General features: G+C 49.0%; 2 protein-coding genes across 2 annotated transcripts in view; one reads left to right on the top strand and one right to left on the bottom strand.

Moving 5' to 3' along the window:
* Nucleotides 1-14,096, top strand: part of TTLL3 (tubulin tyrosine ligase like 3) — a 24,788-nt gene extending 10,692 nt beyond the window's left edge. Inside the window, exons 7-14 of the mRNA XM_046680685.1 lie at nucleotides 179-293; nucleotides 1,044-1,142; nucleotides 2,384-2,579; nucleotides 3,842-3,990; nucleotides 7,387-7,630; nucleotides 8,712-9,147; nucleotides 12,479-12,914; nucleotides 13,540-14,096. Coding sequence (XP_046536641.1) covers nucleotides 179-293; nucleotides 1,044-1,142; nucleotides 2,384-2,579; nucleotides 3,842-3,990; nucleotides 7,387-7,630; nucleotides 8,712-9,147; nucleotides 12,479-12,914; nucleotides 13,540-13,784 — 1,920 coding nt within the window. The 3' untranslated portion in view covers nucleotides 13,785-14,096. The remainder of the gene's footprint in view (nucleotides 1-178; nucleotides 294-1,043; nucleotides 1,143-2,383; nucleotides 2,580-3,841; nucleotides 3,991-7,386; nucleotides 7,631-8,711; nucleotides 9,148-12,478; nucleotides 12,915-13,539) is intronic.
* A 2,605-nt stretch (nucleotides 14,097-16,701) lies between these two features.
* Nucleotides 16,702-23,239, bottom strand: RPUSD3 (RNA pseudouridine synthase D3). Its single transcript, XM_046676288.1, has 9 exons — nucleotides 23,115-23,239; nucleotides 22,658-22,797; nucleotides 21,705-21,749; nucleotides 21,470-21,569; nucleotides 20,643-20,750; nucleotides 20,478-20,562; nucleotides 20,124-20,247; nucleotides 17,971-18,110; nucleotides 16,702-17,181 (listed from the first exon to the last, which is right to left on the bottom strand). The coding sequence occupies exons 1-9, from the start codon at nucleotides 23,237-23,239 to the stop codon at nucleotides 16,990-16,992; spliced, it is 1,059 nt and encodes a 352-aa protein (XP_046532244.1). The 3' UTR covers nucleotides 16,702-16,989.
* Between the last annotated feature and the right edge of the window lie 3,659 nt (nucleotides 23,240-26,898).

Genomic DNA, 26,898 nt, shown 5'->3' with positions numbered 1-26,898 from the left:
CATGGGCAAACATATGGAGATGGATACAAGAGAGTCAGGCCTAGCAAGTGGGGCAGAGGCTCTGAGAACATCCAAGCAGAGTCTCCCTGAGCTGTCTGAGTGTGTGCTGAGCATCGGGGGTCCCTTGAAGGCTCTGTGGGCAAGTCCCACCCTGCCCCCTCAGCGGCTAACTCCATAGGTGGGTCTGTGTCTCAATCTCCGCAATTTGCCATGGTTTGACGAGGCTGATGCTGATTCCTTCTTCCCGCGCTGCTACCGCCTGGGAGCTGAGGATGACAAAAAGGCCTTCATAGGTAAGGAGGTGCCTAGCCCCATGCCTGGACGGGCAGAGGGATGAGGGCCAAAGCCCTGGCTCATGTTGGAGAGCAATGGGCCTCTCTCTCATGCCCTCATCTACCAGCAGATTTCCTTCTCCAGCCCTGATCCTTATCGTTCCCTAAGTACCTCCCTTAATGAGCCTCCTAGCTTGGTCAACCCAGACCTCCAGAAGAGCTTAGGTAGCTTAGCTCACGTTCTAGAGCAGGTTCTAAAAGTTGGCCGATGGGTTGAGTTTGGAATCCAGGATAGGTTCCTGGCCTGTGTCAAATTCCACTGGCTTGATTGGGTTCCAGATGTAGAAAAGGCTCTAGACTTGGAGCTTGTGAGGCAGAATAGTTTCCAACTCCAGAACATGTTCTAAATTCAGGTCAGAATTTGGGTCCAGATTACATGCTAAGTTTAAATTAGTCTCCAAATCTGAAATAGGTTTTGGGCCAAGGTCTGGTTCTCAGGCTAGAATAAGTATCAAAAGTGGATCAGGAACAGAAGAGAGAAATCAAACAACAGGTCCAGGGGAGATTCTGAAGACAGAATATAAGCCAAGTCAGGTCGAATTCTGGGTCTAGTTCTACAACTGAAACAGAAGCCAGGTTCTAACCCAGGTTCTAGTGTCAGATATTAGTCAGGTTCCGGATCCAAAATGGGGTAGGTCATGATCAGGTTCCGGAACCAGAACAGGCCTGGAGCCTAGGGGCTGAGCAGGGTATCCCCTGCCCCGGGAGCAGAGGACTTCTGGCTGACAGCTGCCCGCAACGTTCTCAAGCTGGTGGTCAAGTCCGAATGGAAGTCATACTCTATCCAGGCAGAAGAGGAAGAGGCCTCAGGTAAGTTCTTCCATTACTTCTGCTCCCCCACCCATTTATCCTCCCATCCATCCACCCATCTATTCATCCACACATCTATGTATTATCCACATGCATCTGCCCATCCACCACCCCTTCCCACCAACCCATCCATACATCTGCCCACTCGTCTGTCCATTCATCTGTCTACTCATCCGTCTACCCACCTACTCACCCACCCTCCCACTGATCTCACATTCACCTATGCATCCATCCATTCATGCATCCATCTCCCACCTATCCCCCTACCATCCGTCTACTCATTCTCTTACCTTCTCTCAGCTCCACACTCCCAGTCCATCTGTCCACTCCTCCACCTTACCTGTCCTTCCATAGACCCATCTACCCTTCTGCTTTTCCATCCTCCTATCTGCTACTTGTCTATCCTCCAGTCCATCTACTTGTCCATTCTTCTGTTGCAATCACTCACCCACCTGTCTTCCTATCCATTTGTCAGTCAATCCACTGCCTCATTAAGCTCTCCCATGGGCCTGGAGTGTGGCCAAGAGCTCTAGAGAGGACAGACTAAGAAGACATGGTCCATCCTTGCCTGTGGGGAGCTCAGGTCTCTGAGGAGGAGGAAGCAGTGAAATGAAACCATGTAGTTTCAGGTGGTCTGAGGACCCCGTGTGCCTTGTGGAGGAGGATACAGACAATCCCTCACTGCTTGTTGGCCCAACCCATTGTTTACCCTTTTTCTCTCTGGACTTAGCTCCTACCGCAAAGCCCCCATCCTGTAATCCAGGGGCCCATCAGCCAGGGATTCAGGGAAGTAAGGGGCAGCTCTAGTGGGAGGAGGAAAATCCCTGCCTCTTCCAAAGGGAGACCTCCCTATTGCTGTCTCCTGGGTGTGTCAGGTGCAAAGAAGACTGTTGAGTGCCAGAATCAGGAGCACAAGGGCCTCAGGTGTGTCAGAGGTCCCAGGAGCAGAGAGGCTGCAAGTGTGTGCTGAGGCCATAGGTGCAGAGAGGCTTTGGGACATTTAGGGTGGAGCCTCAGTGGGACAGTAGGGGCCAAGGGCAAGTGCTAGGGTGGCAGGTGAATTTAGAACAAAGCCTCAGGTGAGTAAGAGGTCCCACGGCAGTAGGGGATGCTAGTGTGTGTTGGGCCTCAAGTGTATTTAGGTGAGACCCTAGGTAAGTGACAGGCCTTGGGGTAATAAGGCACATGTCAGGTTCTGCTTTGCATGTGGGATAGTGACAGGCCCCTCCTTGTTTCTACAGGAGACAAGCAGCCCAAGAAACAGGACGGAAAGCCGGGGATGGTGTCCTCAGAGTTTGTGGATGAGGCTCTGTGTGCATGTGAGGAGCACCTTAGCAACCTGGCCCACATGGACATCGACAAGGACCTGGAGGCTCCGATGTATCTCAGCCCTGAGGGCTGGTCCCTCTTCCTCCAGCGCTACTACCAAGTGGTCCAGTGAGTACCTCTGCAGCCAGGACTGTGGGGCATGGGCAGGTGCCCCTTGTTCTCAGGGGGCTTCCATGTTCTGAGAATGAGAGGCCTTGCCAAGCCTGCTCTGGCTGTCCCTGTTCCTGGCACTGCCCCAGTGGCTGCTGCTGCCTTCTTATTCCACGGCTGGAAACATTCAGGAGGCTGAGATGTTAAAGGCAAGTTCGCGTCCAGTGGTTTCCTTCCTGTTTAGTCAGAAGTAAAGAAATGGAGGAGTTTGGATGAAGCCGCCATTGAGGCATTTTGTGACTTGGTTTTGTTCAGGACATTTTGTGTCCTGTAGGGAACAGGTTCCCTCTTTGTCCATGAGCCCCTATCTCTACAGCCCACTTGCTGAGGCAGGCTCCTGCTAAAGTTCTTGCTTAGCCAACCATTCATTCATTTAACAGACTCATAGGGAGCGCCTAATAAGTGCCAGGTATACTGCTTGGCGATAGGAATACAGCAGAGAATAAAACTACAAGACATGTTCCTGCTCTTATGGAGCTTGAATCCAGTCAAGGGAGACAGACAATAACCAATTAAGCATCGGTGTAAGGTGGTTAAGTGATGGGAAGAGAAATAAAATGAGGAGATGTATGATTCAGTTGTGCTGGACAGGAATTAGACGAGGCAAGGACCCAGCCATCCACCAGTCTTAGGTCCAGATTAGGAGGAGATGAACCCCAAAAAGCACCTGTGGGTGGAGGCATCAGGCGGGAAGGAGTGTGCATCCTGGCTCAGCTACTTAACTCAATGTGTGGCCTTGGGCAAGTCCCTTAACTCTCCAGGCTTCAGTTTACACTTCTTTAAAATGGGACCAGTAATGCCTCTCTGGCAGGACCATAGAAGGGATTGGTGATAACATATATAAAGCCCTTGGCACAGTGCCTGGCACATAGTTGTGCCTTATCATTAGATGCTGTATGATTAAATTCTGCCAAAGGTAGTGTTACTGTAATAGAAAGGGAGGCAGCAGAAGGTGGCTTATTGGAGTGGGAGGGGATGCAGTAGGTGGAATTTTCCCATCCTCCCCCATCCCAGCAGTCTGGGACGGTGCCCTGGGCAGGTTACAATTTGTGGGAACAGCTTGTGGGGATGGAGGTTTGGGAGAGACCTATCTGGATCTCTAGGGGAGGGTGCGACCAAGGTTAGTTGGACCATGGCCAGGAGGGCTTGTGTCTCCCCTTGCCTTGTCCACCAGGCTGCCCCCAGCCCAGCCTTGCCCAAGTCCCATCATCTCCCCACAGCGAGGGGGCAGAACTCAGGCACATGGACACTCAGGTCCGGCGCTGTGAGGACATCCTGCAGCAGCTGCGGACTGTGGTGCCCCAGATGGACATGGAGGGAGATCGCAACATCTGGATCGTGAAGCCAGGAGCCAAGTCCCGTGGACGAGGTGGGGTTAGCCCCTGCTTCCTGCACCAGCACCCTATGACCTGCCTCCCCATCTAGAGGCCAGGGAGGTTAATAGTGCAGGCTCTATTGGAGCCAAATGGCCTGCATTTGAATCCCAGCTCTGTTACTAATATGCTGTGTGACCTTGAGCAAGTCATATCACCTCTTTGAACCTCAGTTCCCTGATCTATGAGGGATGATAATACCTCCTGTGAAGTGAGGATTAAATGAAGTAGCACATCTAAAGCTCAGCATGGTGCCTGGCCCAGAGTAGTCACCTCATAAACAGCTGCTGCGATGGTGATGCCAGCTCCTCCTCTCCTGCCCTTGGACTTGGGTTAATGCTTTAGGTAGATCTGGTGATACCCATGTGCAGTTGCTTGTCATCTAAGGGCTCTCAGATCCGACCAGGGCATCCTTGTTAGGTGTGGCATAGCGGTTAAGGGTATGGATACTGGGAGCCAGACTCCCTGACTTCAAACCAAAGTTCTGCCTCCTACTATCTGTACAACTTTGGCAGGTTACTTAACCTCTTCTGTGCCTCATTTTCATCGTTGGTAAAATGAAGCCAATAATACGTACCAGAGAGGATTAAATGAATCTAATATATGTAAAGTGCTTAGATCCTGTGCTTTTACATAGTAACTGCTATATAAGTGCTATTATTTTTAGCTATTATTCTGGCTACTCAGCCCAGCATGAATGGAATTTGAACAGAAGAGCCAGCAAGCTGGATGGTGCATTAGCCAGCATTTAAAAACTGCTTAAAGGACTCCCGAGATACAGAAAACAGCCTTTTGGCAGGTCCCTCCAAAGACTGCCCTTGGGTGAATTTGTTCGTGTCGGCGTGGGGCTTCTGCAGCTGCAGACACTGTGGGACTCTCCTCTTGGGGATATCACTTCAAAACCAGCATCATGGTCTTTTCTTTTTCTGCCTAGGAAATAGTTACTTTGGTTTTTTTCCGAGTATGAAAATATGTATTATAAAAATATATATCAGACAATACAGAAAAGTAGAAGAAAGTACAAGCCGCCCTTGATTTCACTGAGATAAATTCTCTTCACCTTTCAGCACTTCCTTCTATGCGTCTGGAGAGTCTGTGTGTGTGTGTGTTTTATTTTAAACAAGAACAGCCTATTCTGTACCTTCCTTTTTTCATTTATTGTATCTTTCCATATCAGTTAATATTACTCATTTCTTTTTTGCACCTTTCTTTTTTCTTAAATAGATCTTGGAGATCACTCCATTTCAGTACATCTAGATCTGGTTTTTTTCCTTCTGTTTTTAGCTTTTTGCTATGGATACTTTCAAACATACACAAAAGCAGAGAGAAGAATACAATGAATCCCCGTATGCCTAGCACCAAATTTCAACATTTTCTCTCCATTTTTAGAAAAAATTTGTTGAAATGTATGTACAATATGCTTCATTGAAAAGCGTACACCTTGTGAGTATACAGCTCAAGGAATTGTCACAAAGCGAACACACTCATGCAAACAGCACTCAGATCGTGAAGGAAAACATGAGCTGCACCCTGGAGAGCCCGCCCATGCCTCCTCCCGGTCTCGCCTCCCCACAGTGGGACTCCCCAGTCTCACTTACACCACCATAAATTAGTGTTGCCTGTTTTTGAGTCGTATATGAAAGTACAGAATGTATTCTCGTACTTCATTCTGTTTTACTGCTGCATGGTCTAGTCTTGTTTGGATGTGCTGTCATGGACTTACATAATCCTTTTCTGATGGATGCTTAGATGGCTGCCAGTTTTTTCCTATTTATTTGCTTATTGACTGATTGATTGTTATTACAAGCAACACTATGACGAACATCCTCTGCAAATATCTATGTGGCCTTCCCATTTATTTCCTTAGGATAAATTCCTAGAAATGAAATTGCTGGGTCACAGGGCATGAGCAGTCTTAATCTTTGGTTACACAAGGCATCGTGTTCTTGGGAATCTTGGTGATCACCCTGGCCATTTGAGAAAGGGTCTGGCTTGGGGAACCAGGCACAAGTTATTCTGTGCCATTGGCAGGCGATCACACTGCTTTGAGAGCCAGTGAAGGAATGAGACTAAGATTGTGAGTGTGTGTTTGGTTTGCAATGATTCTGATGTTTATCAGCATTAAATAATGCCTTATAAGCATAAGCTACTTATCGATTGATTGATTCGTTGATTTGTTATAAACCATAAAATTAAAATACCATTTTCTACCTAGGAGAATGGCAAAAATAATCAACAGTGTTGGTAGAATGTGGGCAGACACAGTCTCACACACTCTTGCTGGGAGAGCACATTGGTAGACAGTCTTTGGTAATATAAAATGAAAAAATGCACATACCCTTGGATCCAGCAAATCTACGGTTAGAAATTTATTCTATAGGTAACTAATAATTATTATATGAGTTAACATTTACTGAATGCTCACATGTGCCAAGCACTATTCTAAATCTTTAACATGTTTAAATGTATAGAATCCTAGAAACTGAGGCATGTATAGGCTCTCCTTAACCAGGGAGGATATTCATAGGACCTGGAAGCAGCAGCTGGCTGCCTCTGAGGAAGGAGACGTATTTTATTGTATAGGCTTTGGTTCGGCCTACTTGTTGTTTCTCTTGTTTTGTATTCTGTTAATTATTGGGGAAAAAAACTAATCAAAGTCATATATTCACAGTTTTGCTTTGTTTCTTAAGATTTTATTTTTCCTTTTTCTCCCCAAAGCCCCCCAGTACATAGTTGTATATTCTTAGTTGTGGGTCCTTCCAGTTGTGGCATGTGGGATGCCGCCTCAGCATGGCCTGATGAGTGGTGCCATGTCTGCACCCAGGATCCGAACCAGCGACAGGGTTTTGCCGAAGTGGAGCATGAGAAAACTGCTCAGGCATGGGGCTGGCCCCTGCACATAGTGTCCTGTGGGTTTTTTTAATTTTTATTTTTTAAAGATTTTATTTTTCCTTTTTCTCCCCAAAGCCCCCGATACATAGTTGTATATTTTAGTTATGGGTCCTTCTAGTTGTGGCATGTGGGATGCCGCCTCAGCGTGGCCTGTTGAGCAGTGCCATGTCTGTGCCCAGGATTCGAACTGGTGAAGCAGAGCACGTAAATGTAACCACTCGGCCACAGGGCCAGCCCCTGCACATAGTTTTTTAAAAAGTCCAGTACTGTTTGAATTTTTATGTCTCTGTATATTCCTTTTCAACCAACAAAACTGGTTAATTTAAAAAATTTTTAAATGCTTAGCTATTCTTAGCTTTGCCAGAGGGAACAGGGTGGGAAACATCCTTTCCCACTTGGCCCAGTCAGTTCTGTGGCGTTTGTGATGAAGCTGTCCATGGTCCCCTGGCCCTTCTCCCAGCCCAAGCCTGACCTTATCCCTTCCCCCCATTTCCCCTTAGGCATCATGTGCATGGACCATCTGGAGGAGATGCTGAAGCTGGTGGATGGCAACCCCATGATGATGAAGGATGGCAAGTGGGTGGTGCAGAAGTATATTGAGCGGCCCCTGCTCATCTTTGGCACCAAGTTTGACCTGAGACAGTGGTTCCTGGTGACTGACTGGAACCCACTTACCGTGTGGTTCTACCGTGACAGCTACATCCGCTTTTCCACACAACCCTTCTCCCTGAAGAACCTGGACAAGTGAGCCCCATTGCTTACCTCCCATGAGCTCTCGGTCTAGTTGGGGAGCTGGCAAGGAACAGGAGATTCCAGTGCAATGCTGGCCTCCAAACACAGACTCTGCAGGCAGGCAGGCCTCCATCCATCTACCTATCCTTCTATCCAGCAGATACCTACCGACTGTGTACCCTGTGCCATTCACTGGTCTAGGCACCTGGGCTACAGCAGTGAACAAAACAAGAGGCCAGCTCTCAAGAGTTCACATTCCAGCAGGGGGAAACAGACAAGCATATATGAACATAATGAACATAATAAGTAAAATTATCTAATAGGTTAAAATGTAATATGTGTTAGAAAAAGAAAATGTAGAGCAGGGTAAGGGAGCAGAAGAAATGCAAGAGGAAAGAGGCAAGTTGCAGTATTAACTTGGGGGGTGAGAGGAAGCCTTGTCGAGCCTTGGGTTCAAATTCCATCTCTGCAGCTTCCAAGCTGTGTGACTTTAGTCAAGTGAAAACCTATCGAAGCTTCAATGTCCGCATCTGAAGAATGGAGGCAGTCACACAAAACTCATAATTATAGCTGTCAGTTATTGAGAGCTTCGTATGTGGCTGATGCTAATCACTTGTTGTATGTTATCTCAGTCATCTGTGAAAACCCAATGAAGTGGGTCCTGTTACTTCCCCCATTACAGATGTGGAAGGAGCACTTGGGTTAAATGACTTGCCCAAGATCTCACAGCTAGTCAATGGTGAAGCCAGGACTTGAGCTCATGTCTTGGTGACCACAGGGCCCATGCTCTTACCCACCTTCTTATCTTCCAGGCACTGGGAGGGTTAACTGAGACTATGCACAAAGCACTTAATACTGACGCCCCCATAGTCGATGTCCTCAGAGAGGTCCTGAGAGAGAAGACTGGCTCTGGCCCTAGAAGAATGAGATGGCACCCAAGCCTTTGTCCTTCCTTGTCCTCCCTAGCAGGGCCCCATCTCAGGTTGAACAGTAAAGGTGGCCTAGGCCTGGTTCCAGGGTTTGGCTGCCCTCCCCAAGTTTGGGGGGGAGGGGTACAGGGAACCAGACCTCAGCTTTCTGTTCTCTGTCCCAGTTCAGTGCACCTGTGCAACAACTCCATCCAGAAGCACCTGGAGAATTCATGCCATCGGCACCCGCTCCTGCCCTCGGACAACATGTGGTCAAGCCAGAAGTTCCAGGCCCACCTTCGGGACATGGGGGCCCCGAATGCTTGGGCCACTGTCATTGTGCCGGGCATGAAGGCCGCAGTGATCCATGCCCTGCAGACCTCCCAGGACACTGTGCAGGGTCGGAAGGCCAGCTTCGAGCTCTATGGCGCTGACTTTGTGTTTGGTGAGGACTTCCAGCCCTGGCTGATTGAGATCAACGCCAGTCCAACCATGGCACCCTCTACGGCTGTCACCGCCCGGCTCTGTGCCGGTGTGCAAGCCGATACCCTGCGCGTGGTCATTGACCGGCGGCTGGACCGCAACTGTGACACAGGAGCCTTTGAGCTCATCTACAAGCAGGTGAGGTGGCCCAGCCCAGGCAGGCCTCCAAGGAGTCTGCCCCCTCTTCCAGGCAGCCCCATAGTGAGGCACAGGGCACTGCAGTCAGACAGACCCAGTTCAAGTCCTTGTCCTGCCACAGTGACTTAGTCTAGCGACCGCACCTCCTGGAGCCTCCATTTCCTCATTTATAAGGTGGACGTGCTATTGCCATCTTCCCTGTGGGGTTTGGGAGGAGGAAATGGGTTAATATGTGTGGGTAACATATCTAGGCATATAGCATAGTGTTAAAAGCATAGACTCTTGAACCTCCCTGAGTTCAAATGCCTGCTCAATACCCATGAGCTGCTTGACTTTGAACAACTCCCTAACCTCCAGGGATCTCAGTTTCTTCATCTGTAAAGCAGGAATGAAAATAGTACCTACCTTATAAAGTATTAGATTTAAACGCATGGATATAGGTAAGGCACTTCAGAACAGGGCCCGGCACAGAGTAAATGCTACACATTGCTACCATTACTATAACCTAATAAGGTTGTTAGGCATTTCATGATAAATGGCATCACTGTAAAATGCCTAGACATAGAGTAAGAGTCAATTACTCTTACTCAATAATAGCAGTAGACGCTACTATTATTATTATCATTATTTGGCTCATCTTGTAATTATTTTACTCACCTTGTTCCAAAAAGATAAAAAACCCAAGTGCCAATATCTTAATTTAAGATATGATCAGTAACTGTGACAAAGACCAGGACACTGGGGTCATCCCCTCAGCACATTCTCTCCCTGTGACCAAACTGATGGAAGCTGAGTCTTAATCAGAAGGATTAGGATATTTAATTTAATTGCCACAAGAAATTACTTTCAGAGCTCAGAAATCCTTGACATTGGTTTTCTGACTGATTTTTAAAAATTTATTCCACATCCTCACCAACACTTGTTATTTCTTGTCTTTTTGATGATGGCCATTCTAACAGGTGTGAGGTGATATCTCCTTGTGGTTTTGACTTGCATTTCCCTGATGATTAGTGATGTTGAGCCTCTTTTCATGTACCTGTTGGCCATCTGTGTGTCTTCTTTGGAAAAGTGTCTATTCAGATCCTCTGCCCATTTTTAATCGGACTGTTTTTTTGCTATTGAGCTGTGTATGAGTTTTTCTATATTTGGATATTAACCCCTTATCAGATACATGATTTGCAAATATTTTCTCCTATTAAGTAGGTTGCCTTTTTACTTTGTTGATGGTTTCCTTTGCTGTGCAGAAGCTTTTTAGATTGATGTGGTCCCACTTGTTTATTTTTGCTTTTGTTGCCTGTGTCTTTGGTGTCAAATCCAAAAAATCATTGCCAAGACCAATGTCAAGGAGCTTACTGCCTATGTTTTCTTCTAGGAATTTTATGGTTTTAGGTCTCACATTCAAGTCTTTAATCCATTTGAGTTGATTTTTGTGTGTGGGATAAGGTAGGGGACCAGTTTCATTCTTTTGCATGTGACATCCAGTTTTCCCAGCACCATTTATTGAAGAGGCTGTCCTTTCCCCATTGTATATTCTTGACCCCTTTGTTGTAAATTAATTTACCATATATGTGTGAGTTTATTTTGGGGCTCTCTATTGTGTTCTATTGATCTATGTGTTTTTATGCCAATACCATACTGTTTTGATTACTATGGCTTTGTGATGTAGTTTGAAATCAGGAAGTGTGACGCCTCCAGCTTTGTTCTTCTTTTTCAAGATCACTTTGGCTATTCAGGGTCTTTTGTGGCTCCATACACATTTTAGGATTGTTTTTTCTATTTTGGTGAAGAAATGCTGTTGGAATTTTGATAGGGATTGCTTTGAATTTGTAGATTGCTTTGGCTAGTATGGGCATTTTAATAATTTAATTCTTCTAATCCCTGAGCATGGAATATCTTTCTATTTATTTCTGTCTTCTTCAATTCTCTCATCAATGTCTTATTGTTTTCAGTGTACAAGTCTTTCACTTCCTTGGTTAAATTTATTCTTAGGTATTTTATTCTTTTTATGCTCTTTAATCTCTTTTAATCTAGAACAGCCCCACTGCTTTTTTTTTTCATAGTTTGGATCTTTTGAAGGGACCAGGCTAGCTGTTTTGTAGCACTGTCCCACATTCTGGATTTATCTGATTGTTTCCTCATGGTGGTGGTTAACTTGTTCTTCTGTTATCTGAATGTCCTATAAACTAGAAGTTAGGTCAAACAGCTTGATGAGGTTCAGGTTAAACATTTTTGGCAAGAACACTTGAGAGGTGATGCCGGTACCTCACATGGCATCACAAGGCACACACTGCCAGAGTGTCTCACCATTAAGGATGCTGAGTCTGACCATGGGGTTACGGTGGTGGCCGCAGCTCTCTCCATGGTAAGCTGCATCCTCTCCTTTGCAATGACCAGTTACTTTGTAAGGGGATACTTTGGCCGTGTGCAAATGACACATTTTCCCGTCATCCTTTTCACCTACTTGTTATGCTATCCAGTTCTGATTCTTGCCTACTGTATTAGAGTTGTGACATGGTATCTTTCTAATTCTGTCATGCCTTCTACGTTTGTTAATTGAGGTTCTTCTGTAAAGATGAGCCTTCCTTCACCAAGTGGGCTTTCCAGGAGCTCTGATAGCTATATTTTTAACAAGCTCCAGGGAACTCTGATGTTTAGATAGATTCTGATCAGGATCCTTTGATGACACAGAAAACACCTCAAACTAGCTCCACATTAAAAGGAGAGTTCTTAGCAAGACACAGGGGCTCTCCTGGAGCCCAGCTGCAGGAAGTACAGCTTAACAGGAGCTGAAAATTGTACAGCAGCTCCTTTCTTGGACCTTATTCTCTGCCTCCCTCTGCATATTTGCTACTTCATTCTTTCCACAGAATGCCTTCTTAAAGTCTCTTCGTTTCTGCTTCCCCATAACCTGGGTTCACGCAAGGCTGTAGGCAGGCTCTGAGCCCCTTATCTGTCTGGGTGTCATAACCCGAATTCTCTCTTCAGAGAATCTGGCTGAACGCAGGAAGCTGTCCATCGGCAGTGGCCTGTAGAGTAGAGCCACACACATTCCAGCAGGGGCTGGGGCAGCTTAGGAGGGCCAAGGGGTGGAGAGGTGCTGGTGGGGGCATGGCTAAGACTCCCGCACTCCTCTGGGTTACTAATCTCAGGGTCCCTGTGACTCTCCAGGTACTGATTCAGGCCTCCAGCGCCAGACCCCTGAGAGGACAGAGGTGGGCTTCTCATTTCTCAGCCCCAGAAATTAATTCCATCCGTCTCTGCCCTGAGTCCTTCTGGGCCTAGGATTCCAACACCACTGTCTGAACAGCCTGTCTCCTCTTCTTTCCCACAGCCTCCCGTGGAGGTACCCCAGTATGTGGGTATCCGGCTCCTAGTAGAGGGCTCTGCCATCAAGAAGCCCCTGGCAATGTGTCACCGGCGGACAGGGGTCCGCCCAGCTCTCCCTCACCTGCTGACGCAGCAAGGCTCTGGGGAAGGCAAGGACTCGGGGACTCTTACCCACAGGTCAGCTCCTAGGAAGGCTGCTGGGGCCAGGAGCCTGGGGCACACTGAGAAGCCAGACTCTACTGCCACCACCTCGGCCCCTGGAAAGGGGAAGAAAGGCAAGGCGAAAAGTGCCACAGCCCTGGTCCGCCCCAGTCTCCCGAAGTGGGACCCCTCCAGCACCGGGATGGGCTGCATCTTCACCATGACCTTTGCTAGTGGGGACAGGCAGCCCCACCCCTTGAACAGATTGCCACTGAGTCTGAAGAACCCCCAGGCCCTTGGTAAGACCATTTCCCCCAAATACCCCAGGGGCCCAAGGCAGTTTCTTCCTGCTCTCCAAGCCCCTCCTAACCGCCTGGATTTGCCCCCACCCACAGCCCCACCAAAGAACCACTGGTAGCAAGTAGAGGCCATCACTTACAAAGTAGTCACCCTGCGAGGCAATTGTACGTATTTCAAAGATGCCAGGGCTCAGTGCCAGGCTCATCTCTCTCCATAGCCCAAGCTTTTCCTGCCACAGTATTCTGACCTTGCCTCCACACAAAGTCGCCTCTGGGGGAAAGGAAGGACTGTTTGTACAGCACCTAACAGTTTACACTGTGTTGCTACCTAAGCAGCTCCTCTAGTCCTCACAAGCTAGCGAGGTAGGTGCTGTTATCCCCATTTTCCAGCCGAGGAATCAGGAGGTTTAAGGAAGTTGCCGAGGTTGCACAGCTCAGAAGGGGCCGAGCTGGGACGCAGACCAGGTCTGTTGGACCCCGAACCCCGTGTCCTTCCCACGGCCTCTGGAGGGGAACCGGGAGGGCCCCGTCTGCCCTCACCTCCTCTCCCTCCACACACACCTGGAGGGCCAACTGCCAGCTCTGGGCCCTCCCCAGACCCTCACAGCCCTTCTTGCTCCCACAGCCCCTTACCACTTCCCCAGCTTCCACACCAAGGCCCGGCTGCCTTCCTCCTGTGTGCTCCGACCCCAGGGGCGAGTCCTCAGACTGCAGCACAGCAAGCTGGTGGACCCTAAGGCCCTGTCGACCACAGGCAAGGCCTTGATGACTCTACCTACCGCCAAGGTTTTCATTTGCTTCCCACCTAACCCCGAGCTCAAGCTGGCATCCAACGTCCTGAAACCAAGAAAGGTGGGCCTCAAACTGTGACTCGCAGCCTGGCAGGCAGTGCTGAGTACTGGGGTCAGGGCTGGAGGGTAGGGCAGAGGGCAGCTCCCAGGCTGCTGGAGCCCCAAGGGCAGGGCTTGTCTCCCTTGGAACCCCTTCCTGGACAGATTCCTGATCATCTCTTCTCCTTCTCCCCTCCTTTCACACCGAGGCTGTTGCTCCCCCGTGGCATCCTGGAAATGCCTTGTGTTCTCTACCCTTTGAAGTTGGAAATCTTCCTAGCACCCAGAGGAAGATCAAGGCCAAAGGCAAGTTCAAGGCCAGACTTGACAAACCCAAGGCTGAGGCATGCCTCATGAAGACAGTGAGCCTCCCAAGCAAGACCTCTGCCCCTCATCGATACATACCATGGGCTGGAGGGGCATGGGGGACGCGAGGCTAGAGAAGCCCTGGCTTCCATCCACACTGCCTCGCTCCTGGATGCAGCACCAAATAAAAAGGAGCAAGTGAAGTATCCTAGGCTTGGCTGCATTTCTATTGGAGGGTGAAGAGAGTGTAGGCTGGGGCCCTGTACCCCAAGGTCCAGAACGAGAGCTAGAGGCCACCAGCAACTTGTCCACGAAGCAAGAATTCCCAGCTAGTGACAGACATGGGTTTCCTGTTCAGAGACTCCCTTGGCATCTCTGATCTTTGGGTCGGGGATAAGCCTCACTTTACAGATGAGGAAACTGAGTCTGAATGAGGAGACATGTCTTACGCAAGATCACGTGGCAGTGAGCAAAAGGCTGGGACACATTGCCAGAACTGCTGACCACTGGGAGTGCCCCCAACCTCCAAGCCCAGAGGAGCTGGGCTGATAGCAGAATGACATCTAATGGGCACAAGATTTACAACATGAGACAGGAGTAAGGGTGGGCCTTGCCTAAACCCCAGCCCTTCTCTACAGGGAGCAGGTCTGTCCCTTCCTCAGCAAGGGGCCAAGCTCACCTAAAAAGGAAATATCCAACAAGCCACACCCATCTGAAAACGTTTGGTAGTTCTTAGTTGTAATGGGTTGAATAGCGCCCCCTCTCCCCCCAAAATATATCTACCTGTGAATATGACTATTTGGAAAAAGGGTCTTTGTAGATGTAATTAAGTTAAAGATTTTGAGAGGAGATCATCCTAGATTATCCAGGTGGGCCCTAAATCCAATGACAAGTGTCCTTATAAGAGTCAGGAGAGGACATAAACACGAGGCGAAGGCCCTGTGAAGATGGAGGCAGAGACTGAGTGATGCGTCCATAAGCCAGGGAACACCTGGAGCCACGAGAAGCTGAAAGAGGCATGGAGGGATCCTCCCCCAGAGCCTCCAGAGAGCGCACGGCCCTGCTGACACCTTGAGCTCGGACTTCTGGCCTCCAGAACTGGGAGAGGGTCACCTTCTGTTTTTAAGCCACCCAGGCTGTCTTACTTTCTTACAGCAGCCCTGGGAAACTAAGGCGCTAGTCAAATGAAGACATTAAACTCTGATCCAGAAATTCTTGCATAACTGAACCAGGAAATGCGTACACGCAGGCGCACAGCACATCGTGGTAACAGCTGAGTGACCTAACTGTCCATGGACAGTGGAATGGCTAAACTGAGGCGCATTCCAGTGCCGGAATTCACACTCCACGCCATACAACACAGACGCCTTGCACAGTGTGGTGCAAGAGCAGATCACGAAAGAATATTTACAGCCCAGTTCCATTTATAGAAACTGCGGAAACAGGCAAAATGAAATATATTGTTTAGGGATGCATATGTATGGAGTAAAACTTACCACAAAAGACAAGCAAGGAAAGGATTCTTCCAAGTCAGGGCAGTGGTTTCCAATCTAGACTGAACAAGAGAACCCCTCTGGGAGCTTTTCAAAAAGGTTGATGCCCGGGTCTCCATCCCAGGCTGATTAAACCAGTATCCTTGGGGTGCAGAACCGTGGGGAGGCACGGGGATGTTTCTAAGCTTCCTGAGGGGCTGGGTAGGGGTTTCTAATGTGCGACCAGGGTTGAGAACTGCTGCTGTACAAGGAAGGAGAGGGGTGTTTCTATCTCATGCCCAAGAGGTGGTTATATGGCTGTCACCTTATAATTACAGTCATGCGCTGATGAACGATGGGGACACCTGAGAAATGCATCATTGTGTGGACCTCATAGCGTGTACCTACACAAACCTAGATGGTATAGCTATTACACACCTAGGCTGTATGGCACTAACCTCATGGGACCACTATCATATATGCGGTCCATCACTGACTGAAACATTGTTATGTGGTGTGTGGCTGTATTCTTTAAATCATAGCGATGTTTTGTGCACTCTTTGTATGTTTGATATATTTCACAGTTTTTTAAAGTAAAAGATATAGCATCTTTGCTTAAATGAGGTACCTAGAGTGGTCAAATTCATAGAGACAAAGGAGAATGGTGGCTACTAGGCGCTGAGAGGAAGGCAAACGGGTACAGTCACTTGGGAAAGGTGAAAAAAGTTCTGGAGATGGATGGTGGTGATGGCACACAACAGTGTGAATGTGCTTAATGCCACTGAACTGTACACTTTAAAATGGTTAAGATGGTAAATTGTGTTAGGTGTGTTTTACCACAATAAAAAAAAAAATCTGGGGCCGGCCCGGTGGCGCAGCGGTTAAGTTCGCATGTTCCACTTCTCGGCGGCCCAGGGTTCACCGGTTCAGATCCCGGGTGCAGACATGGGACCGCGTGGCAAGCCATGCTGTGGTAGGCATCCCACATATAAAAAGTAGAGGAAGATGGGCACGGATGTTAGCTCAGGACCAGGCTTCCTCAGCAAAAAGAGGAGGACTGGCAGTAGTTAGCTCAGGGCTAATCTTCCTCAAAAAAAAAAAATCTAACATTCCTCCTAGTTAGAATTGAGACAGAAATGGCCAAATAAAAGGACCCACACACTGAACTCAGCAGGAAGTACAGTCCATGATAAACATTTACTTTCTCAGCAAATCCTCAAAACCATACTATGAGGTAGTTACTTTTATTATCTCAAGTCCAGAGAGGTGAAGTGATTTGTCCAACGCTACACAGCAGGTGGCCTAGCCAGGATTTGCTCTTAGATTTGTCCAACTACACAGCCCAGGATCTTAAGCCATGGCCTTAGTGCACGTTGAGTACTGACCTCATTCTCCTCCGGCCACCCTCCCCCCAGCCCCCACTGCTTTCCAGTGAAAACAGAAGAAGGGACAGCAAGAACATGAGGACTATTGCTGGCCAAGTCCCAGGCACTGTAGGGTCCTGGAGAAATAAGGGGGAAGGGGTGCCAGAAGCTCGAGGGGGGCGTCCCTGGGCCTGGCACCTGGGAGGTGGAGACGATGCAGGTGGAGGTGCAAGGGCAGCCGGGTGGCCTGGGAGGGGCTCAGGCGGAGGCGTCTGAGGAGGGCTTCGTCTAGGACCTGGGGTGGGAGAGGCATGTCAGCGTTCAGCCAGGTGAGTCCAACCAGCTGAGCACCAGCTCCAACCAAAATGGCAGTGAGGCAAGCACTTCTTCCCTCCTTCCACGTCCGTCGTCGCCATTCCTCGCTACACGCACACTCACGCACACTCACACCACGGCAGGGACTGGCGGGGGCTTCACATCAGTTTCTACCTGGACACACAGCTAAACTACCTTTCCCAGGCCCCCTGCAGTTTGGTGAGGCCAGGTGACTGAGTACCAGCCAACGGAACAGGAGTGCAAGTATGTATGCCACTTCCAGACTTGGCCCACGGAAACCTCCCATGTGAGCCTGCACTGTCCCTCATCTGCTGGCTGGACAGCAGCAGCCTGGGAGCCTGAGTGACGGGAGCAAAGCCCACCCTACCCCACCCCGGCCCCCATTAACTGGACTTAACATGGAGAGAATTGATTGTGTTAAGACTCTGATACTTTGGGGTTACTCCGTTAGAGCAGATAGTTATCCTAATACACACACAACCTCTTCTACCCCTTGTACCAAAAGAACAGTGGACTTATAAGTGCCTCTAGAAATCAGCCGCTCAACTCCCTTATTGAACAGGCGGGCAGAATGAGGCCCAAGAGAGGGGGTATCACTTGCTCAAGGCCACACAGCATGACAGGGCTCCAGATAGCCTTGGAAGCCAAGAGGCCTGCCTCCCAGTCCCAAGCTGCATGGCTCTTGTCTGGAGATGCTGCCCACCCTCACCCCCACCCCTGAAGGCAGCAGGCAGGCAGGTTTGGGTACCTGTCTTTGGGTCTTGGTGCTGGCAGCTGGCAGCAGAAAGCGCTGGCCCAGGACAGTGCCCACGCGGGCAGAGTATGTGTGGTCCCCAAGAACAGGGCAGAGCTCCAGTACCATGTGCACCTGTAGCTGACTGGGGAACGCTGGGAGACAGAGGAGACAAGACAGATAGTGAGCAGCTGCTCCTCCTGTCCCAGCCAGTGTAGTCCGTCTTACTTTCCCCTGGGGAAACACCACCCCCCAGGTTCAGATCGTGGGGTTTCAGTGAGGTCAATGCCACCACCCCTGCGTCCAGAGCAGGGCACATGACAGGTCAGGACAGTCATAGCTGTCAATCCACCTGGCCTATGGGATTTGCTCATGAAGAGATGCAACCCTGAGTTTATCGTTGCAGCTCCTGGGAAGAAGGAATACTCTCTCCTGGTGGGGTGCGAGCTTGGAGCTGCTGGAGCACCTGGCCGTCTCTGCCTTCACTAGGGGAGCACCTGTGCGAACAAGAAGCCAACACGCAGGAGGCAAGAAGCAAGACATGGCTTCCTGATGGCATCCTCCGAGCCTGTGGATCCAGCCATGCCTGAACTTTAAGTTACGTGAGCCAACAAGTTCCCTTTTATGATTTTCACCAACTTGAACTGACTTTGGGGAAACTTACAACCAAAAGTACCTTGACAAATACAGAAATGGAGGGCATGTGCTAGGCACAGTATGAAATGCTTCACATATGTAAACTTAGTTAATCCTTCTGACAGCCCTATAAGGTGGGTCCTGTCATCATGCCCATTTTACAGGTAGGAAAACCAAAGCTCAAAAGAAGTGACTTGCCCACCACCATAAGCTGGGATGCAAACCCAGGAGCTGTACTTGCTTCCATGTCTGGCTGTCTGGTGGACTGGATAATCTAAACCCCTCCTGCTACAGACCACCGACTGGAAGATACTAGAAGAATAAGTCATCCTTTCAGAACAGAGCTGGGCATATAGGGAAGTAAGGTCCCCAAGACCAAAAAACAGACAGGAAAACAAATCCAGAGCACACAAGAGCCAGCGTTTCACCTACTCTAGAGGTGCTGCCAATTCTGGTGTCCAGGGGGCTTGGGTTTAAGTAGCTACCTAGGGGACAGGGACAAGGCCTTGGTGCCCAAATGAAACCCTAGGAGGGCCACATCTTCAGAGAAAGGGCAGGCCAGGAGAAAAAGCCAGCCACCAATGAAGGCAGATGATCACCCTGGGTCTGGATGAGGGGAATGAAAAAGGCTTCCCCTGAGATTTCACGGGCATGAGCCTGCTCTCACACTGGTTGGGGCTCTAACAGTACTTGAGGGATCCGTGAACTTGCAACTGAGACGCTAATATCTAGAGGGGGAACCACAGAGCAATCAGGAAACAATCCACCAAGTGTGAGAGTCAGCATGAAACATAATAGGATTAGACCTTCCAGAATTTCAGACAAGGGAATTATAGATATACAATACAGTGTGTTTAAAATGATTAAAGACAAAAAAGAACAAATATGAGAAAAAACCAGATATCATATTTTTTAAAAGGCAGTTTGCATTTGTAAAAGAACCAAACAGAATTTCTAGAAGTGAAAAATACAGTTAAAGGACAGGTTAAACTGGCAGATTAAAAATCCAAATGAAGAGAACATTAGTCAACTGGAGGATCTAAAGGAATTAGTCAGAAAGCAGCAGAGATAAAGAAACAAAAGTATGAAAGCAAAGTTGAGACATAGCGAGTAGAAGGAAAAGGTAAGACATGTCTGTTACGCATTCAGAAGGAGGAGAGCGAAAATGCCAGAAGCACGACATGTGAAGAGAGAAAGCATTTTCCAGGGTGGATGAAATATATTAATCTTCATATTCAAGACGCAAAGTGAATTGAAAGCAAGATAAATAAAACTAAACCCGCACACCTAGATTCATCATAGTGAAACTACAGAACACCAAAGACAAAGAGAAGGTCCTGAGACCAGGAAGAGAAAAGATTGACGAGTTGCAAAGGAACGGCCGTCAGACTTACAGCAGAACACTGCCTCCTCCCGCTGGGCTGCTCACGTGCTCCCCCGGCTGCCGCTACCACCCCCCCCCCTTCCTCCCACCCCCTTGCCTCCTCCAGCCAAATACAGTTGTAAAGGCTGAGCTGGGGCTCCAGACCCACCTGTCAGTGGCTGCAGCTGGACCAGGGCACAGCCAGAGCCTGTGGCCACCACACGGAAGTGACTGAGGGTCCTCTTAACACCTTCCAGGATGTCCTTTCGGGAGGGAGACTTCACTGGAACTACCTGTGGTGTCAGCCCCCAAGAATGAACAAGCTTTGCACACGCCTAGGAGCTACACCCAGACCCTCCCTGCTCCCAACAGACGAAGGACAGGGCCACAGTATAGGCAGTAGTCCCTTGCTTGTTTTAGGGGACAGGAGAGCCAGCCATCCCAAGTCCACCCCCTTGACTCCTCTGTAGGGGTAATATGTCTGGAAAGTCCCTTCCTCTATCCCACTCAGACCCTGACTCACAAGATCAACGCCGTCAGTGTGTTCCAGCTTCAGAGCTGCTTGGATCTTCCCCTCAGATGTAGCTGGGATCCCGTCAGTGACAGCACTGAGAAAGAGGCAGGAAGAGGTCACAGAGCGGCTTGTGGGACCTCCCCACAGCCGCGGAAGCCTCCCAGCCCCTCTCACCAATAGGTGGCCGTGGGTCTCTGGGATCTCCGTGAGTGGATGAAGAACTTCTGGAGATGGCTTGCTGTCTGGGGACAAGTGGAGAGGAGTACAAGCCCAGAGGTCTCCCTGGAGGAAGGGACAAATCACAAAAGTTAAAGTCCCTTGGGCTCACCCACAAAAAAGGGAGATCCCTAGGAACGAACACTGACATGCTTAAGGCCAAGCAGTAACACGAGAACTCTAACCCGGACCTCCTCCAGGGAAGCCAGGCTTCCTCATGGTTGATGGTAAGACTACGTAGCTGAATGTGTCTCCCATTCTTCCTTGGCCTCCAGGGAGCTCAGAGCCAAAGGCCATAACAATTACCACCAACTGCTGAATGTCCACCATGTGCCAGGCACAACACTAGGAATTTTACATATATGAGCTCTTAAATAATTAAATTCCCCCTAAACAAGTCCATGAGTTTGTGGAATCACAGAAATACCATCAATACCTCAAGTACCATCTCTGATGGATGGCAGTTAGAGGAAAGAACGTGATGGACCAGCTCCCAGCACCTGCCACGAGGACAGGACTGAAGAAGTGACTGCACCCTGCGCACAGGGTTCTCAGTTCTATTGCAAGAGACAGGGAACGAGGCTCAGTGAGGTGTCGCGCTTCACCCAAGGTCACAGTTTGTGCCTGGGGATCTGCCCCCAGATCTGGCCACTCCCTCCTTTCCTTGTGTCCTATCTCCAGGATCCCAAGCCAGCCAGTGGACAATGTCTGGGCTTATTCCCAAGCAGCTGTTCCCCACCCAGGGGGATGCCTCTCCTACCTGCCTGTCACCCCCCACCACTTACTTCCCAGACGCGTGGACAAGCTGGAGCTCCCGCCCCCCGAGCCCCAGGCCCTGGCTCAGCTCTGGCAGCACCGAGAGCAACGTCAGCTCCCCTGGTTTTCCTGAAAAAAGAGAAGGAGAAGTACAAGTTGCTCCCAGTGGCTTCTGGCTTCATCCCACTTTTCCCTTCTCTTCACTATTCCCTCCCTCAGAGACATCCAACCCCCATTCACTGCTTCCCCTTCCCCTGCCCATACCTGTCACTGGCAGACCCTGTGGCTTGTTCAACGTCACTAGAGGTCCTGAAACATATATTACATGAACGTCATCGGCAGCAAAAGCAGCAGAGTTTACTAAGCACTTTCTCAATTCATCTTATCGTGTGGCCCCACTACACCTCTCGGACATGAGTTATCAACCACACCCTAAACTGAGCTTCTTTCTGTCCGTTGCATACGCTAAGCTTGCTGCCACCTCAGGGCCTTTGCACTTGCTGTTTCCTCTGTCTCAGATTTCACACGTCTGGCTCCTTTATATCATCCTGGCTCAAATGTCACCACCACAGAGAGGCCTGAATCCCCAATCTAATGTCTGCCCCCCTCCTACAGTTCCTCACCAGCATAACACCCTGTTTTATTCACAGCACTGATCACTAGCAAATACCTCGTTCATTTATTTCCTGGTTAATCTGTATTTCTCACTAAAATGTTGGTTCCCTGAGGGCAGAAACCATATGTATCTTCTTCAGCACTATACAGCCATGCCTAGAACAGTCCCTGAAACATAGCCTATGCTCAATACAAAGTTGAGAAAATCAATAAATCACTGAATGGAGAGTGAGGCTCAGAGAAATTGTATTTTCCTAAAGCCACACAGCAAGCTGATCACAGAGCCTAGACATGACTCCAAAGCTTGTGTTTTGTCCATCACTAAACATTGTATTATAGCAATTCCCATTAAGGGACGCCTACTATGCGCAAGGCTCGCCAGCTGTTTACACCCTCCCACCCCACCCCACCCCCACCCCCACCCCATGCAGCTGAGGCTCAGAGAGATTATGTAGCTGGTACGAGCTCACGCAGCTCGTGGGAGGCAGAACCAGGGTCTGACCCCAAAAGCTTTAGGAGAGAGCCCAGCCAGGCCCCCAGGAGCTCGGGTGAGGGCTGCCCCCCTTCCCGGTCTCCGCGCAGCTGTCACGCCCACCCGTCACCTTTCTGGTCCACCACGGCTGCCCTCAGCACATCGACCAGCTCCTCCCGACTGAGGTTCTCCGACCGGAGCAGCCCCGGGAAGGGCTGCTCCTCCAGCGGCCCCGATCTTTTGCTGGGGCCTCGGGGTTGCAGGTGATGCCTGGAAAAGGTGGAGTAAACAACGGGGGAATCACTGCTTCCCGAGGTGCCGCCCACTCTCATCTCTACACACCTCTTCCCAAACCCTGCCGCCTCCTACACCTGCCTCAGAATGCCTAGGCTGAGCTTCTCGAAAACTCAGGTTCGACTGGTCCCATTTTACAGAGGAGATAACTGAGGCTCAGAGAGGCCGAGTGACTAGTTCAGGGTCACACAGCAGAGCTGGGATTAGAACCCATATCTGCCTAACTCCAGATCCCGCACACACCCTCCCCTGGCCCCATTCTCCCTCCCACACGAAGGGGGGCGCGTAATCACCGGCCCTCGGTGCCAAAGTCTGCGGTCTTGGGCGCTGCGCAGAGCCCTGGACCCCGCCACCAGCCACCCCAAACACGGCCCAAAACACGCCGGCCACCCATCTCCTGTGCGAGGACAGCGCGCATGTGCAGAAGGGCAGCCCCGCCCATAGCACGCTCATTGGTCGTATTGACTGTCAATCGGAGTAGCGGGGCTCATAGCCGTGAGAAGGCGGAGCTTTGCCTTCTCCCTGGATGGAAATGCTTAAATTCATGTCTGTACTTTGGGGAAACTAAGGCACAGAGTTTACTCTACTCGGCCTCAGAGAACCTGTCTTAGGACAAAACCAGGACAAAAGGTCAAGGTTTCCTGATACCATTTGCCATTTTAGGAGCCTTCTGACTTCGGAAAACCACCGCTGTGCACGATTTTGTAAAGCAAATAGGAAAAAAAAAATCCACATTCATTGGTCCAGTAAATCTGCTTGGAAGAACACAGCCGGGTGCATAATTCAAAAGGAAAAAAACGCCAGAGGCAGAAAGAGGTTCACTACAGCATTATTTATTAAAGCAAAAAGAAAACATCTCAAAACTGGAAACAAATTGTCTTGTGATTAGATCTATAGGGGAAATACATCTAATACATCACCCATTCAACATTTTTTGAATGCTAACTCTATGCCAGACCTTGGCACCCGGGAACTGGAAACAGATCAACAAGAATCGGGCCCCATCCGCAAGAAGTTCATCGAGTTGACACAGTTAAGGTCACAGCATCACAACCCACCTATCTAACCGCTTGGGAGGTGCTGAGAGGAGCGAGGAGCCGGGTGACAGCAGAGACGGCGTCCCAGCAGGGGCTGTGATTGACGGGCTGTGAAGAACCAATAGAAGCTCACAGGTGGAAAAGCTGTCGGGAGGAGGAGGAGGGGCCCGAGGGAGGGAGCAACGGGAGAAATGAGGAGTAAGCGAAAAAAAAAGCAAAGAACAAAATGGGGCCTATCCTATAATTACAACTATAGAAAAGTTACGTGCAATCTGTGTATTTTTTTAATTTGATAAGAGCACTATAGCTTTCAATTCTTTATTTGCGTTAGTGAAAGACTGCAAATTAACCCAGATCCATTGACAGGGGAGCCGCTAAGTCAGCTGTAGCACATACACACGCAACGATTAATTGAAGAAAATGTGGGTCTATATATGCTGATATGAATCAATCTCCAGAATATATTAAATCAAAAAAGCAAAGTGAAGGACAGTGTGACTAGAATATGCATACATGTGTGTGCATGTGACTTATATACTTATTATGTTTATATACTTCTGCATTTCCGAAAGGACACACAAAAATGAGATGGTGGGGCTTCTGGAGAAGGAATCAGAGATGAGAAGACAAATGATTATTTTCACCCTTTGGAACTGCTTAAATGTTTTACCTTATTGATATATTTCTTCTTCACACACACACACACACACACACACACACACACACAGGTTAAAAATCTAAGCCAGATATAAAAGACTGTATGATTCATAAAAATTTTTTAAATAAAATTTTTTAAACAAAAATAGTAGAAATACATTTTTTAAAAAGATTGTGTGATTCTATTTACTTGACATTTTAGAAAAGGCAGGGGCAGCCCGGGTCGAGTGGTTAAGTTCGTGCGCTCGCTTTGGCAGCCTGGGGTTTCGCTGGTTCGGATCCTGGGCACGGACATGGTATCACTCATCAGGCCACACTGAGGCGCGTCCCACATAGCACAACCAGAGGCACTCACAACTAGAATATACAACTATGTACTGGGGGGATTTGGGGAGAAGAAGAAAAAAAAAGAAGATTGGCAACAGATGTTAGCTCAGGTGCCAATCTTTAAAAAAAAGAAAAGAAAAGGCAAACCACATCGGAGGAAAAACAGCAGTGGTTGCCAGGGGCTTGGGGTGGATGGTGGGGTGGGGATTGACTAGAAGGGAGGCATAAGGGAACTTTCAGGCACGGTGGTTATATAACTATGTATATTTGCCAAAACTGAATTGAACTATATACCTTAAAAGGGTAAGTTTTGTTGTATGTAAATTAGACCTCAAGAAACTTTTTTTTAATTCAAAGATTTAAATAATATTTAAAAGATGTGCACAAATATAGACAGGACTGGCAAGAAATTTGGCACAAATGCAAGTGGTTTTATCTTGCTTGGGGCTTGGATGTTACTGTGCGGTGTCACAAGGCCCCATGGTATTTTAGAATCCCTCTTCTGAAGGGTCTCCTGCACGGTCATAAGGACCAGCTTGAGCAAAGATGGGAAGACGAGAGGCGAGGGGCCTGACCCAGCCCGCCTTAGCTGCAGCAGCCCTCGCCTGGTCTGGCAGGCCTTGGCCCCAGAGGGCTCATTCCTGGACGTGGGCCAGCCCAGGCCCTCCTGCGCTCCTGAGCTCCGGCATTTTCCCTCCACGCGCTCCAGCCTCATCGGAGGCTGCCCTCTCCTGTTCACTGCCCGCAGCTGGTACGACTCGGTTAGCCTCCAAGCTCCCGGAACAGAAGGCAGAACCTGATTTTCCCTGGGCTGGGAGGGCTCTGGTCAGTCACTCAAGCAAGACACACTTGAGAAACTCTGAATCTCAGGAGGAGGGGAACTGGGACAAATTCCAAACTTCTGCCACCCTTAGCTCAACTCAGTTTATGACCAACTTCACAGGAAGAGCAGAGAGGTCACAGACTCAGCAAGGCTTGACCAGGAGTCTCTTCTGTGCTGATGTTAACGTCATGCCTCCTCGCCAGGAGGCCCTCTCCTGGAGCCGGGACGCAGGCAGCCAGGCCTCCAGAAGAACAGGAAGTCTTCTTCCCAGGCTCTGCAGCTCCTCCCACACATTGTGTGCATCCCCCCCCCCCCCCCCCAGCAATAACTCTCCAGCTCTAGCACTGGTAACACAGGCCTTTGTCTTTGTGTTTAATGACCCCAAATAGGCTTTATAGTAAGGGTCAGAAATGCCGCATTTTCACATCTGAGCATCACAGACTAAACACAGGCACTACAGACCCAGCCTTTCATGCTTGTCTTGTCCAAGTTGCCCTATACTGAAAAATGCCAGCTCACACTGATGAGAAATGAATATTATCTGGGGCTGGCACCATGGCCTAGTGGTTAAGTTCAGCGCACTCCGCTTTGGCAGCCCAGGTTTGCAGGTTTGGATCCCAGGTGCAGACCTACACCACTTGTCAGCCATGCTGTGGCAGTGACCCACATATAAAAAAATAGAGGAAGATTGGCACAGATATTAGCTCAGGGCTAATCATCCTCAGCAAAAAAAAAAAAAAAAAGAATATTCTTTGTGGCTCCCTAATAGCTCTTTTTGAAATGCTGAGGTTGCAGGTTCTGAACATGAAAGATAAGCTGTCTGGCAGGCCAGGGAAGGCCCTGGTGGAGAGTGCAGCACAGTTTGATTGGTGCTTTCCCACCTAAACTCTTAAAAGGTGGTGACAAAACTCAACACCGAGAAAACAGAAGAGTGCCTTAATCCCCCGCTGCTGATTGAAGCCCTTCTCATAGGCACTTATTTTAGAAATTGTCATTTATCATATTGATCACATGGTCTGTTCAGGTCTTTAATTAAGCAGACATTAGTTCTAGAATCAACGACAGGGTTTTTCCTCTTGTAGAAAAATTGCTGTTTCCTGTAACCCCACATTGTGGAGAATGATTTGACAATGGATTCCTCTCTTCCCTTAGGCCTGCCAATCTTCCAGATAGAACCCCACCCACCCTCTCCCCCAAAGAACACATGCAAAGAAGATGTATCAGCATAAATAA

Source organism: Equus quagga, chromosome 1 (genome assembly GCF_021613505.1).
Source record: "Equus quagga isolate Etosha38 chromosome 1, UCLA_HA_Equagga_1.0, whole genome shotgun sequence".
Taxonomy (NCBI): Eukaryota; Metazoa; Chordata; class Mammalia; order Perissodactyla; family Equidae; genus Equus; species Equus quagga.
This window is presented reverse-complemented; position numbering and strand designations above follow the sequence as displayed.

What these genes read in the sequence shown, in the direction of transcription:
- RPUSD3 (XM_046676288.1), bottom strand. Translation starts at nt 23,239, where the DNA reads ATGCGCGCTGTCCTCGCACAGGAGATGGGTGGCCGGCGTGTTTTGGGC. An exon ending in ACAGGGTCTGCCAGTGACAG is followed by an intron (nt 21,570 to 21,704) that starts GTATGGGCAGGG and finishes CTCTTTTTTCAG; the next exon opens with GAAAACCAGGGGAGCTGACG. An exon ending in AGACCCACGGCCACCTATTG is followed by an intron (nt 20,563 to 20,642) that starts GTGAGAGGGGCT and finishes CCTCTTTCTCAG; the next exon opens with TGCTGTCACTGACGGGATCC.